This window comes from Saimiri boliviensis, chromosome 8, assembly GCF_048565385.1.
Source record: "Saimiri boliviensis isolate mSaiBol1 chromosome 8, mSaiBol1.pri, whole genome shotgun sequence".
NCBI lineage: Eukaryota > Metazoa > Chordata > Mammalia > Primates > Cebidae > Saimiri > Saimiri boliviensis.
This window is the reverse complement of record NC_133456.1, coordinates 3,455,133-3,468,068: the sequence shown is the minus strand read 5'-3', so window position 1 is coordinate 3,468,068 and position 12,936 is coordinate 3,455,133. Positions and strand designations below refer to the sequence as shown.

The 12,936-nt window shown below is 45.9% G+C and overlaps 1 protein-coding gene across 7 annotated transcripts in view; it reads left to right on the top strand.

Moving 5' to 3' along the window:
* PXK (PX domain containing serine/threonine kinase like) overlaps positions 1-12,936 on the top strand; it is a 100,252-nt gene that overhangs the window by 81,883 nt on the left and 5,433 nt on the right. For 4 of the 7 annotated variants that reach the window (XM_039477247.2, XM_039477250.2, XM_039477249.2 and 1 more), the window contains exons 14-17: positions 110-187; positions 717-803; positions 1,275-1,344; positions 4,034-4,096. In XM_039477247.2, the coding sequence (XP_039333181.1) occupies positions 110-187; positions 717-803; positions 1,275-1,344; positions 4,034-4,096 (298 nt within the window). The remainder of the gene's footprint in view (positions 1-109; positions 188-716; positions 804-1,274; positions 1,345-4,033; positions 4,097-12,936) is intronic. The other 3 variants (XM_039477248.2, XM_039477252.2, XM_039477251.2) reach the window with 1 other exon arrangement.

Below are 12,936 nucleotides of genomic sequence, written 5' to 3'. Positions count from 1 at the left end.
TTTTATTCCAAATAACTCTTGATAACTAACTGCTTCTTCATTGGCTTCAGGGCTTGGGAGTATCTCCAGCTGCGTTTTTCAATGGATGATACACTTTCTTTTCTTTCAGATCCCTACAAAGTTAAAAGAGGCATTGAGAATTGCCAAAGAATGTATAGAAAAGAGACTAATTGAAGAACAGAAACAGGTAAATTGATAACAGTTCCTCCCTGCCTTCTGTTAGTGTCCCCATCCTCTGCCATGGTTTTTACAGTGGTTGACATTTGACTGTTCACTCCACAAATATTTTAAGCATACTTACTCTCAGCCAGCCTTCAGGCTAAAAACTGCCCGTAGAGCTGAATACTTCACCATCCTGCCCCCGAGGAGCTCAGTGGATGTGGGAAACAAGCATGGCTAGGATGGGTGGTCTGGCTTGAGGATCAGGGCATGCCCGGTGGTGGTAGCTGGGGGCATGCATGGTCCATGCTCTCTTACCACCTTTTTCTTCTGTGAAAGAGGGAAAGGCAGGGAGGCATTTGGGGCATGAGAAAGGTCCTCTTCCTATGGCATACTCTTCTACCAGGCATCCAGACCCGTGCCAGGTAGTAGATAACCTGAGCGAGGAAAGATTTTTTTTATCCCAGTAAAATTTGGTTTGGCAAAACATGTTGGAAAGATTTTTATTAGGAAGCTGCCTGACGTGGGATATGCTTACACCTTATGGTCTCTTAAAGATTCACCAGCATCGGAGACTGACAAGAGCTCAGTCCCACCATGGATCTGAGGAGGAAAGAAAAAAAAGAAAGATTTTAGCTAGAAAGGTAAGCATGGTGTCTCTCTGCATTCCTTCTATGAGTTTTTGAATACATGTGAATAAAGTTCTAGGTTAATGATGCCCATTTAATGACAGATACTGTGCTGTATCTCCTTGAAAGCTAAGACTATTTCAAGATGACTGGGGTGCAGCTTTAAAAAAAAAAAAAAAAAAAAGAGCTATAGAAGAATCAGCAGAGAAAGGGCCTGTGTACTTTCCTGGCTTGCTGGGATGATTATGGTATAATGTAATTGGAGGAAACAATTGGCCTGAGATAGAAAAGTCAGCATTTTTGGTTTTATTTCCCCCTTTAGTTTTGGCTGTGGCTTCTTCACTGTATTAAATCATGAGGCTGAATGTGACCTTGTCTGTAGCTAGTTTAATGGTATTCCTGGAAAATATTTTTATTCTAACTCCAGCTTCACTGTGTTTATTCTTCGCTTTCCTCTCCCCTCCCCCTTTTCTTTTATTCTTAAAGAAGTCAAAACGATCTGCTCTTGAAAATAGTGAAGAGCATTCAGTGAAGTACAGCAACTCCAATAATTCAGGTAACTGATTAGAGTTGGTAACGGGGCGCGGGACCCAGAGATCAGGATCAGGAGTCTCTAGTTGGTCAAGAGGTCTTGAGTTCTGCTGGCCAGAAACTGGGCAATGTAGTAATGACTACAGAGAACAAAATAACTCTGCCTCTAATGAAGGCTTGCAACAGCATTCGTAGGCTCACAGCACTCAAGTGCTAGAAGGGACTTCTGAGGTAATTGGATAGTTCACCTTCTTCACTGATGGCAGAACTTGATCAGCTAAAAGACAGACACAGGAGCATTAGCCATGGAAGGAAAACAGACCTGACTTAAAATGCAAGGCCTCCCATTTTTTAGTAGAGCCTGCATGAACAGAAATGACTTTAAATCCTGCCCACTTCTCTGGACCCCACGTGGTGAGAGGATGTGCCCTCCTCTGTGAATTGAGGAAAGGACTCAACAGTGTGTGGGGAATGGCAACAAACCGAGATGGTACAAAGAGTTGGCATTCGTTGCTGCCACTCCCAGCTGCCCCTCACCCAGTTCTACTGGTTTTGGGCCATAATGTCCCATCTTTGGAAATCAGAGCCAGATCCCTGGGGGCCTTCTGGTTTTTCTAGTTTGTGACTCTGTGAAGTAGAGCCCACATAGAGAAGGGAAGGTTTCACCCTAACCCAAGCAGTTTTGGCTTAGCCCTAGAGGGCCATGGGAATACCTGCTTATACTTTTAGGCAGAGGAAGGACAGAGGAGAGAGAGGGGGAATTTGAAGATGCAAAAGAGACAGTAACTGGGGGCCAGGGGGCATTGGGGCTACAAAGCCAAGGGTTAGCATTCAAAGTATCAGCTATTGGTCTGAGCTTTGAGGAAACCCATGCATCTCTTCCTAGAGGTAGGATATGGTGGCAGTAGGCGAAGAGACAGAGATGTTTAAAAGTAGAAGGGAGGCAATTGGGGGTATTCACAGGTCGTGCCTCAGTCTTTTCAGTGAAGTCAGGGAGGAGAATGTCTGCCTGGGGTGGGAGGAGAAACTGGGACTTGTTACAAGAGGATTAGGCTGCAGCCCTGAGAGCTGAATGAGCCACAGCTGGAGAATGCAAGGGGCGTGGCCAGAGCTGGAGATTGGAAGCACTGAAGAAAGTCGGTAGACTCCAGCAGGGGAGTGAGAGTCACATTGACACTACTGCAGAGTCCAGTATGGAGAAGGCTCAGGGAGAGCTGCAAAGGAGAGGTAGGAGGGGAAGTCCCGATGAGGACCAGGCAGGCTCCTCTGGGGTGAATGCTATGGTGGCCGGTGGGTAATTTCAGAGTTGGAAGCCTATTTTCTCCATGGTTGATGGGAGGGACATGGACCAGTCATGGTCATCATTAGGCTGAGACTCATGTCTCCAACCAGCAGTCATTCTGTCCAGTAGCTAATTTTTTATAGAGCAGAGAAAGCCTAACAGTGTACGTTCTACCTCCTAAGACCCTGCCTGCCTGCAAAGCTGTGTCATGTGCAGCCCAGTGACACTCAAGGACATCAGGACACCCCAGTGCCCTCAGGAGTTTAGGAAAATAAAGTAGCAATTGATGGATAAATACAGATAATTCCCAAACTCTACTGGAATCAACCAATCAAGCTTCTCCCCATTAAAATCCATTAGCACTACAAACAGTATGAAGGCAGCATGCATTGATTTTTACCTCCTTTTTCAGTAAGACACCCTCATATTTTATAGGGAACTGAGGCAATGTTGCAAATAGAAAAGTATTAAGCTGGAGGGAGGTGTGGTTTGATCAGGACATTTCTCATCATGGCCAGTGTCCATAAGGCACCAACATGTCCTGTGGGTAATGAGTGATGTAATGGTTGGAGGCTTAACTGCATCAGCTCTAGTGGCTTCTCCAGCATGTAATGATAGCCCTCCCTTTGGGTGTGTGTGCCCATCAGCCCAGAAAGCACCTGAGTAGGGAGATTTGGTTAAACTCTCCATAGGATCTCCCTAGGGGCGTTCTCTCCACAGAAAGGCTTATGTCGGAGCCTCTGCTGATGGAGCTACTTCCATGTCAGCTCAGGAGGGAGTAATGGGGAGATGCTGAGAACTTGGGAATATTTGAAAAGGTTACTAGATCCAGAAAAAGCATGCTGCAACAGGTGGGATTTTGCACATTGTTTTAGTTTGAAGAAGGATATTTACTGACTCTAGATAAGAAAAGGCCTGTGAAATCCAGAAACTAAACAGGCTGACCCTATCTAGCTGACTTTACCTGCTGATGAAGTGGAGCTTCTGCAGAACGCGTTACTGGGTGGACGCTGTAGGGAGCTCCCCCTTTAGAGGCCCCAGCAGGCTGCTACGCACCTCTCTGTCCCCTGTACCACTTGTGGCCTCTGTCATTTGTCATTACCCAAAAGTGGAGGTTGGGTCAGGAAGAGATACTGCAGCCAATTGCATTAAGATGTTGATTGTGCAGGGTTTCAAACCAGGCAGCCTGTGGGGAGCAGTGGGAGGCAAGAAGGTTTTAGTGGCTTGGGGAAGGAGATGGACCCTGCACCGGAGTAAAAGCCTGTCATCATTGGGTCCCGTCTCTGAGTTTTTTGTCCCTCATCATCTTGTTTCACAAGGTTCACACACTAAGCCGAGTGTAGATGCTCAGACAAAAATGGGTCCCAGCCTGGGCCAAATGCCAAATGTCTTTTGTTGGTCCCCATGAGGGTTTCTCTGTGTTTTATCTCAGCAGGATCTGGGGCCAGCTCACCTCTCACGTCCCCGTCATCGCCAACTCCACCCTCTACATCAGGTTAGTGATGGAGTAAAGTGATGTGCCACCTTCCTCTCTGCCAACAGGAAGAGTGGGCTGTGCCTCTTCCTGCCTTGGCCCAACAATTTCAGGCATTAGATAGCAGCAGCCTTCTCGAGAGATCAGTGGGAGTGCAAATTAGCAGTGCCATTTGGGAGAACTGAGGGGCTAGATTTCCAAGCTCCGCTTTCACAGGAAATGGACTGGTTTCAGGGCCACTAGCCACCCCTGGCTCCAGCTTGCTGTCTTTGTTGAAAAGCTTCATGCAGAGTTCCAAGGATCGGAGCCTGCCTTGGTACGTGCTCAGCTAAACAACAGAAATGCACTGTGGCCCAAGGGTCCCGTCCTGTCAGGCCTCTCTCATCAGGGAGCCTGTTCATAGGGTCAGCTTTGTCACAGCACAACTGGTGAGATACCTAGATGCCGGAGTGAAAGAGTCACTGCATTTCTGATTTTCCGGCAACAATTTGACTCTGTTTTGCTCTGTAATGTATTTAATTATCTGCATATTTTTCTGTTACTAGCCTTTGTTTCACCTTTGTAAATCAGATACAAGGTTTGATTGAAAAATGTAAAAAGAATTAATCTTGGAGACTGCTTATAAAAATAATCCCTGATTTTGTGGAGTAGCCCCATAATACTATCTTTCTTTTATTTTTGTTTTTTTGTTTTTGTTTTTTTTTTTTTTTTTGAGACGGAGTTTCGCTCTTACCCAGGCTGGAGTGCAATGGCGCGATCTCGGCTCACCGCAACCTCCGCCTCCTGGGTTCAGGCAATTCTCCTGCCTCAGCCTCCTGAGTAGCTGGGATTACAGGCACGCACCACCACGCCCAGCTAGTTTTTTGTATTTTTAGTAGAGATGGGGTTTCACCGTGTTGACCAGGATGGTCTTGATCTCTCGACCTCGTGATCCACCCGCCTCGGCCTCCCAAAGTGCTGGGATTACAGGCTTGAGCCACCGTGCCCGGCCTTTCTTTTATTTTTGAACCAAGATCTCTCTCAAAGTCTTTTGCAAGCCCAGTAAAAACAGTTGGGACACCAGTATCTCATTTTGCTTCTTAAATGAACCACATGTTCTAGATGTGCAAGGAGCTGCTTCTGCCACTCAGAACTTACCAGCTGTGCTTGGAAGGGTTCCTACAGCTGTGTGAAGGGAGAGTCATTGGCAGGGGGTTGGTACATGAGTTGATCCCATAATCATTAATATCTAACACGGCACCCAGGAGCTGCCAAGAGGATTCCTCATCTCCACTCAAATGCTTCTAACTGACCCTCCTAAGAAAACAAGAGCAAGCAAACGCAAGGGACTAGTGTGAATGACTTACTTCTGGCTGAGGGTGGTTATTGGTGCCTTAGTGCTGAATGTTCTAGGGCCAGGGCCTGCATTAAATAACAAAGTACCTGGTCCATGGGAGGATATTCTTTTTTTTTTTTTTTTTGAGATGGAGTTTCACTCTCGTTACCCAGGCTGGAGTGCAATGGCACGATCTCGGCTCACTGCAACCTCCGCCTCCTGGGTTCAAGCAATTCTCCTGCCTCAGCCTCCTGAGTAGCTGGGATTGCAGGCACACGCCACCATGCCCAGCTAATTTTTTGTATTTTTAGTAGAGACGGGGTTTCACTATGTTGACCAGGATGGTCTTGATCTCTTGACCTCGTGATCCACCCGCCTCGGCCTCCCAAAGTGCTGGGATTACAGGCTTGAGCCACCGCGCCTGGCTGATATTCTTGTCCTTATCTTACTTTGTCAGCAGATTTCCCAAGAAAGCCCCCAAATGTTGATCAAGACAGAAAATAAAGTTTTCTGTCTTTTGTGGAGATAACCTGTTCAGGCTAATCAGAAATGTCTGGTGATCTACTCCCCAGACTATATTGACCCATTTCCTCGAACACAGGATATTAATTTAACACTACTTGGGCATATTAAGAAGACTGAAGAAAATTAATAGTGAGAATCCATAAACCTCCTTTAGCAAGCAAGGCACTGGAGGCGGCTGTGTAAGGGTTCAGAGCCCCTCCCTGTGTGGTTACATCTGCCCCTGCTGGGTTGACTGCCAGTTCTTATCTCTAAATGCCTTTGGGAATTTACAATCTATTTGGACTTTTGGGGGAATTCTCTAATTTACCTGTGTTTAAATGGGCACTGTCTCATCCAGGAGCAAATTTATATGAGATAAGGTAACTTTTAGAATGAGAGAAAAAAAGAGGAGTCTTGTGTAATTAGAGTCAATGTTGTGAAAACCTGGCGGTGAGTGTGGGGGCATTCCTGTGAACTTGATAGCACGCTGCCTGAAGGGGAGTCTTGAGGATTTAGAAGGAAAATATATGTGAGGCCACAGCACAATGCCTGGCAGAGTGAGAGTGCCTGGCAGAGATGAGAAGTTCCCAGCAAATACTGGCTTCTCCTTTCTTTTATCTCCTTTTATGTTTTGTTGATGAAATGGACTCAGCCTGCACTCTGACCTCTGCTGGGCATTTCCTGTAATGCATCTCATGAAAATGGTAACTAATATTTAGCATTTGCCTGGCAACGTAGCATTTCAGGCCCTAAGCAGTTCAACCCAAGGGAGCTTATTCATTCAAGATGTAGTCAAGGTGCATTTACTGAGAGCCTATGGTTTGCTAAGGAGGACTGCGCTTGGCCCTGGGTTACAGAAATGAATAGACAAGGACCTAGCTTTCATGGAGTCACATTTCCAGTGCCTCTCAGAAGCTCCAAAATGATAGACACTGTTGAGGAAAAACTCACACTCAGAAGTGTTTTTTCCTGTTCTGTCACTCAGCAATAATCAACGTAGACACACTTCTGTGACCGAATGTCAGGAAGTCGGGGAGTGGTTCTCTCCACCACCAAGTAAGCAATCAGTAAGCAACCAGCTGGGTGTCCTCCAACTCAATTCTGACACTATCTACCTGGAGATTGCATCACATCCCACAGGTTGGGACTCAGTCCCCAAAACTACCTGCTCTTTCTGACACATTTGCAAGGATGGGAGTCCAGAACTTTTGACGAACCAGCTTCAAGTATAAGTTCCCACAGCCCCCTCTTTAGTTGCCGTTAATTTTCTGGAGCAGCTCGCAAAACTCAGGGAAACATGTTTACCGGTTTATTATAAAGGATGTTACAAAGGATACAGGTGAAAAGATGCATAGGGCAAGGTTTGAGGGAAGGAGTTTCCATGCCTTCCCTGGGCACATCACCCTTCAGGAACCTTCGCATGTTCAGCTATCAGGGAGCTCTCCAAACCCTGCCCTCTTGGGCCTTTTATGGAGGCGTCATCAGATAGGCATGATTGACAACCAGATAGAAATGTTGTTGTAGAACCCAACTGGGGTCCGTTCACCCAGTGCAGTGAAACCAGGTACCCACACTGAGGCTGTTGCAGTGATAGAAAGGAAGGCATTTATTGCAGAGTGCTAGGCAAGGAGGACCAGGCAGCGAAATGCTCCAAATCTGACCTTCCAGATGCCTTACAGGCAAGGATTTTTAAAGGTGGGGTAAATTTCAGGAAAACAGAAGCTAAAGGTAAAATTATAAGTAAGTACACTGAGGTTGTGCATTGGTTTAAGCCTAAAAGGGTGGGACATCTTGAGGATAGAGGGTACTGACAAGTAGATTCAGAGATCTGACTTGCAGTTGATTAAGGAAGAGAAGCTTTAAGAATTTTGGGGTCAGTAGAAAAATGTTAACTTGCTAAGGGGAGTGACTTTCTCCAAGCTTCTCAGGAAGAAACTTAGAACAAAGGACCAATAATAGGTACAGGTTAGTCTTCTTTTCCTCCTCCTCTGGGGTCTTTGTGGTGAGGGTCTTCAGTGGGGGTCTAAGGCTTTGAAAGACAATCAGCAACCTGTGTTAAGATGTTATCTTTGGTTTCTGCAGGACAAGGGAACATCTCTGGAGCTTTAACTTCCTTGGCTATTGTTCTTAAGCTACTTATTACCTTTTTGTTTACCAAGTTACTTAATTACTTAATTACCTCTAGGGCTTGCTGGATGCCTGGAATTTTTCTTAAAGGAACATTTGGATTTTATGCCTTGAGGCTTGCAGGTCCCTAAAAGTTGAGGGATGTCCCAGTTCCATCTCAGTGTGATTGTTAAAAAAAAAAAAAAAAAAAGTATGATCTGAGTACTCAATGTTCAGCTAAAAATTTAAAAATTAAAAAAAAAAAAAAAAAAAAAGAAAAGAGTATGATCTAAACCCAGCAAGGCCTGTTTATTGAGATTCTGCTTGGCCTCTCTGTGCAGCATTCCTTCCTCCAGGGTGCGGGGCTTGTATAGGAGATGCTTGGTAAATTTTTGATTTACATAGGCTTGCTCTGCCTTCAAGGTCTCTACTGAGTGAGGGTAGGACTTGAGCCTAGGGATAACACCATTTTTGTTTTTGAGACAGTCTTGCTCTGTCACCCAGGCTGTAGTGCAGTGGTGCGATCTCAGCTCACTGCAACCTCTGCCTCCCGGGTTCAAGTAATTTTTGTGCCTCAGCCTCTGAGTAGCTGGGATTACAGGTGCTTACCACCATGACCAGCTAATTTTTTTTTTTGTATTTTTGGTAGAGATGGGGTTTCACCATGTTGGCAAGGCTGGTCTCAAACTCCTGATCTCAAGTGATCCGCCCGTTTCGGCCTCCCGAAGTGCTGGGATTGCAAGTATGAGCCACGTGCCTGGCCAGGATGGCAACTTTTGGCTGGCCGGCCCCTGCTTAGGCTATTCTTCCTTGTAGAACTGGAGGCCGGCCTTCTCCTGGCCCAGGTGATCCTCCTGCCTCAGCCTCCTGAGAGGCTGGGGCTATGGGTGTGCACCACCACATCCAGCTAATTTTTTAAATTTTTTGTAGAGACAGAGGTCTCACCATATTGCCCAGGCTGGTCTCAAACTCCTGGGCACAAGCGCTCCTCTCACTTAAGCTTCCCAAATTGCTGGGATTATAGATGTGAGCCACAGTGCCTGGCCTCACAGTTCTTTCTAATCAAGCACACCCTAAATCTTAAATCCGCTGTGAACTCTGGGCTTTGGCAGATTGCTCAGCGATGGGTCAGCAGCAATAGATCAGGTTAGGTAAGTTGAATTGAGCAGCAGTGCCTTTCTTCCCGAAATCATCAGTTTTAAGCACATTTATGGCAGCTAAATGTGGTCTTAATCTCAGTTTCTAAGTAAAGGGGTCTTACATTTATGATCCCTTTCTAGCAATTGTGTAAGGGCTGGGGGCCCCTCCCTTTTCTTACTGCAGCTTCTTCTCTGGGAGCCCTTTCTTCAGATCCTTACCAAGTTGATGGGAGAAATATCCTCTCCCTAAGTCTGCTGGCAGTTCCATCAGGTGGAGTGGGATTCTCTAATACCCTTTTGCTGAGACCGCTATTTTTTCAGTAAGAATATTCCTAGCGCTGTCTTCTCTGCAAAAGGTTGTTTTCTGCCTCAGGAAGGTCACTCTTTCAAGAACTTTAAAATTCTTTTTTTTTTTTTTTGAGACGGAGTTTCGCTCTTGTTACCCAGGCTGGAGTGCAATGGCGCGATCTCGGCTCACCGCAACCTCTGCCTCCTGGGTTCAGGCAATTCTCCTGCCTCAGCCTCCTGAGTAGCTGGGATTACAGGCACGAGCCACCAGGCCCAGCTAATTTTTTGTATTTTGAATAGAGACGGGGTTTCACCATGTTGACCAGGATGGTCTCCATCTGTTGACCTCGTGATCCACCCGCCTCGGCCTCCCAAAGTGCTGGGATTACAGGCTTGAGCCACCGCGCCCGGCCTAAAATTCTTTATCCTGGCTTATTTCATGATAAACTAGTGTTTATATTCTATTTCTAGAACTGATTAGTTTAAAAGGTCCCAATTTACACACACATACACACATATACACCCCCCAGTATACCCTCCCACCCTCCTTTGGGAGCAGACAGGCCTGTTGACTTGTTCTCTGTTTTTTTTGAGACAGGGTCTCTCTCAGTCACCTAGGCTGGAGTGCAGTGACACAATCAGAGCTCACTGTAGCCTTAACCTCCCACCTCAGCCTCCCAAGTGGGACTACAGGTGTGTGCCACTGTACTTGGCTAATTTTTGTATTTTTTGTAGAGATGGATTTTGCCATGTTGCCCAGGCTGGTCTTGAGCTCCTGGGCTCAAGTGATCTACCCACCTTGGCCTCCCATAATGGTAGGATTACAGGCATGAGCCACCCACACCCAGCCTTTTTTTTTAAAAAGTCAGTTTTTAAAAGAGTATTTTGGGAAAGCTAAGTAAGCAGAGGACCCTAAATTGTTATTTAAAATAATTGTATCTATTTGGAGCACTTATTTTGTGCCAGGCACTGTTGATTTATAGTCATTTGTTTCAGTTACTCATCGTGAATACCTTCCTATCCAGTGTGAGTGGACTCCAGCTTAGCTCTATTTTACAGATGAAGAAACTGATGCTCTAGTAGGGTTAAAAGACTTTGACCAAGGTCACGCAAGTTAGCAGGGTGCTAGAGCCAGGAGTCTAGCTTGTTCATTTACACCATTGATTTACTGAGTGCCTGCTTTCTTCAGGATGTACCGCAGGGCCCGTGCTCTTCAAATGCTGTGGTTGGCTGGTGTGAAAAGAACCCTGAATGTCGAGTCAGTAAACCAGAGCTGGAGTCCTAGCTCTGCCACATTCCCACTATGACCTTGGACAAATAATTTCCATTCTTTGCAGCTGCCTTTTAAAAGAAGTCCTGCTCTTTATGGCGTACATCGTGGGGCTTTCTAAGCAGTAAAGTACTATCAAGTATAAATTATGAATGCCCTACCATCAGATAATTCTAGCTGTTCTTGCCTGTAGTTTATATTTTAAGCAATAATTTTGAGGTGAGAAAGCTGGCAGTTAGTAGAAAACCCAGTTTTCAAGAATGAACAGAGAGGAAGGGAAGTTTCAAATCTGAAGAGGAAGAGATGTGAGGGCCAGGGGTTCCCCATGGTCCTCCAGAGTTTTGCTGAAAATTCAACTGGCCAAACAGATTAATAAGATAAAAGGCATACAAGTTTATTTAATGTGTATACACAGGAGCCTTCAGAATGAAGACCCAAAGGTACAGGGAAAATTGTCCATTTTTATGCTTAGGTTCAACAAAGTATGGACAGCCATGTAGAAATATGATTGGAGGAAAGGCTTTGATCTAATGCTAATAGGCTGAGTGGGAAAACCCAGCAAGGCTGTCTAGATTCTTCTCGGCCTCTCGGAGCAGCATTCCTTCCTTCTGGGTATGGGCAGGACCTTCTCTGGAATAGGGGGCTTATGATGTACAGTCAGGCAAGGTAGGTCAGGTGATTTCTTTTCTTTTTGAGATGGAGTTTCACTCTTCTTGCGGAGGCTGCAGTGCCCAGGCTGGAGGCACGATCTTGGCTCACTGCAGCCTCTGCTCCCAGGTTCAAGCAATTCTCCTGCCTTAGCCTCCCGAGTAGGGATTATAGGTATCCACCACCACACCTGGCTACTTTTTTCTATTTTTAGTAGAGATAGGGTTTTGCCATGTTGGTCAGGCTGGTCTCAAACTCCTGGCCCCAGGTGATCCCCTTGCCTCAGCCTCCTAAAGTGCTGGGATTACAGGTGTGAGCCATCACGCCCAGCCACGTGATTTCTTTATGGCCAGTTTTTACACAGAAAGGTGGAGGGAGAGTAATATTTTTAGGTATGATGGCTGGCTTTGGGGAAAAGGGGTTCTGTTTCTTGAACCCACCTTGGAGAAGGAGGGATCCTAGTTTCTATGGCTAGCCTTGGGGGACAATAAGACTGAAGACTGAAGGGCAAGAGAAGGTCAAAGAAAAACTTTTGCTCTGAGGCTGCTGCTGAGGTCTTCATTTTGGGGTATTGTTTTCTGAGCCCCAACAGAGGGAAAACAGCTATCTGGGCACAGAGAGTTACTGAGAACTCTTAACAGGAAGAAGGGTTAATAATTTAAAAAAAAAAAAAGAAAAAAAAAAAAGACTTAAGGCAGAAAAGAAGAGACAATGTTAGAGCTTCCAGATCGAAGTCTGAAACCCGTTCTAGGCTCAGAATTGCTTTCAGGTGGTAAGAATTGCCCCCTCATCTGTGTTTCCTCCCAAGCTGTCCAGACGTGAGTGGTCAGCCTGCCCAGCTCCATCCCACATGGGGCCTCGTTTCCCAGGTTCCCAGCCTCTTTCCAGGAGAAGGCCTTGTGGCAGAGTTAGTTTGCTAGGAACCCTGAGATTTCCCAAAGGATAATCCTTCACATTTAGCTGGGGATCTAGTCAATTTAAAAGAAGACAAGAAAAACATTTACCTAGCTTTCCTTTTTTTTTTTTTTTTGGCTGGAGTGGAGTGGCATGATCTAGGCTCATTGCAACCTCCACCTCCTGGGTACAAGCGATTCCCTTGCCTCAGCCTCCCGAGTAGCTGGGACTACAGGTGCCTGCCACCACACCCGGCTAATTTTTTGTATTTTAGTAGAGATAGGGTTTCACCATGTTGGCCAGGATGGTCTTGATCTCCTGACTGGGTGAGCCACCATGCCAGGCCACTTTCCTTTTTAAAATGACTTTATAGCCTTAAGTAAGTTCACTACCCAATTCAGACTCTAGAGAGGGGCCCATGTGCTCCCACCTTGAGGATGCCTGCCCAGGAACTCTGGCCCTAGGCCTGCTCACGCTCCTCCCAACTTGAAAGAGACAAGTCTATTGTAGACTGTAGAAGGCTTGCTTGGAAAAAGGGGGTGGGTTTTCATTTTTCTCCCCTCTTGATCAACCTTGTTCAATAATAGAACTAAGTACACTCCTCATATCCAGTCTGTTCTTAAAACCTTCATGGCTCTTCTGAAGGGAGCGTTGTGCTTGTAAATAAAAATAGCACCTAACTGGCTCAGAGGACAAA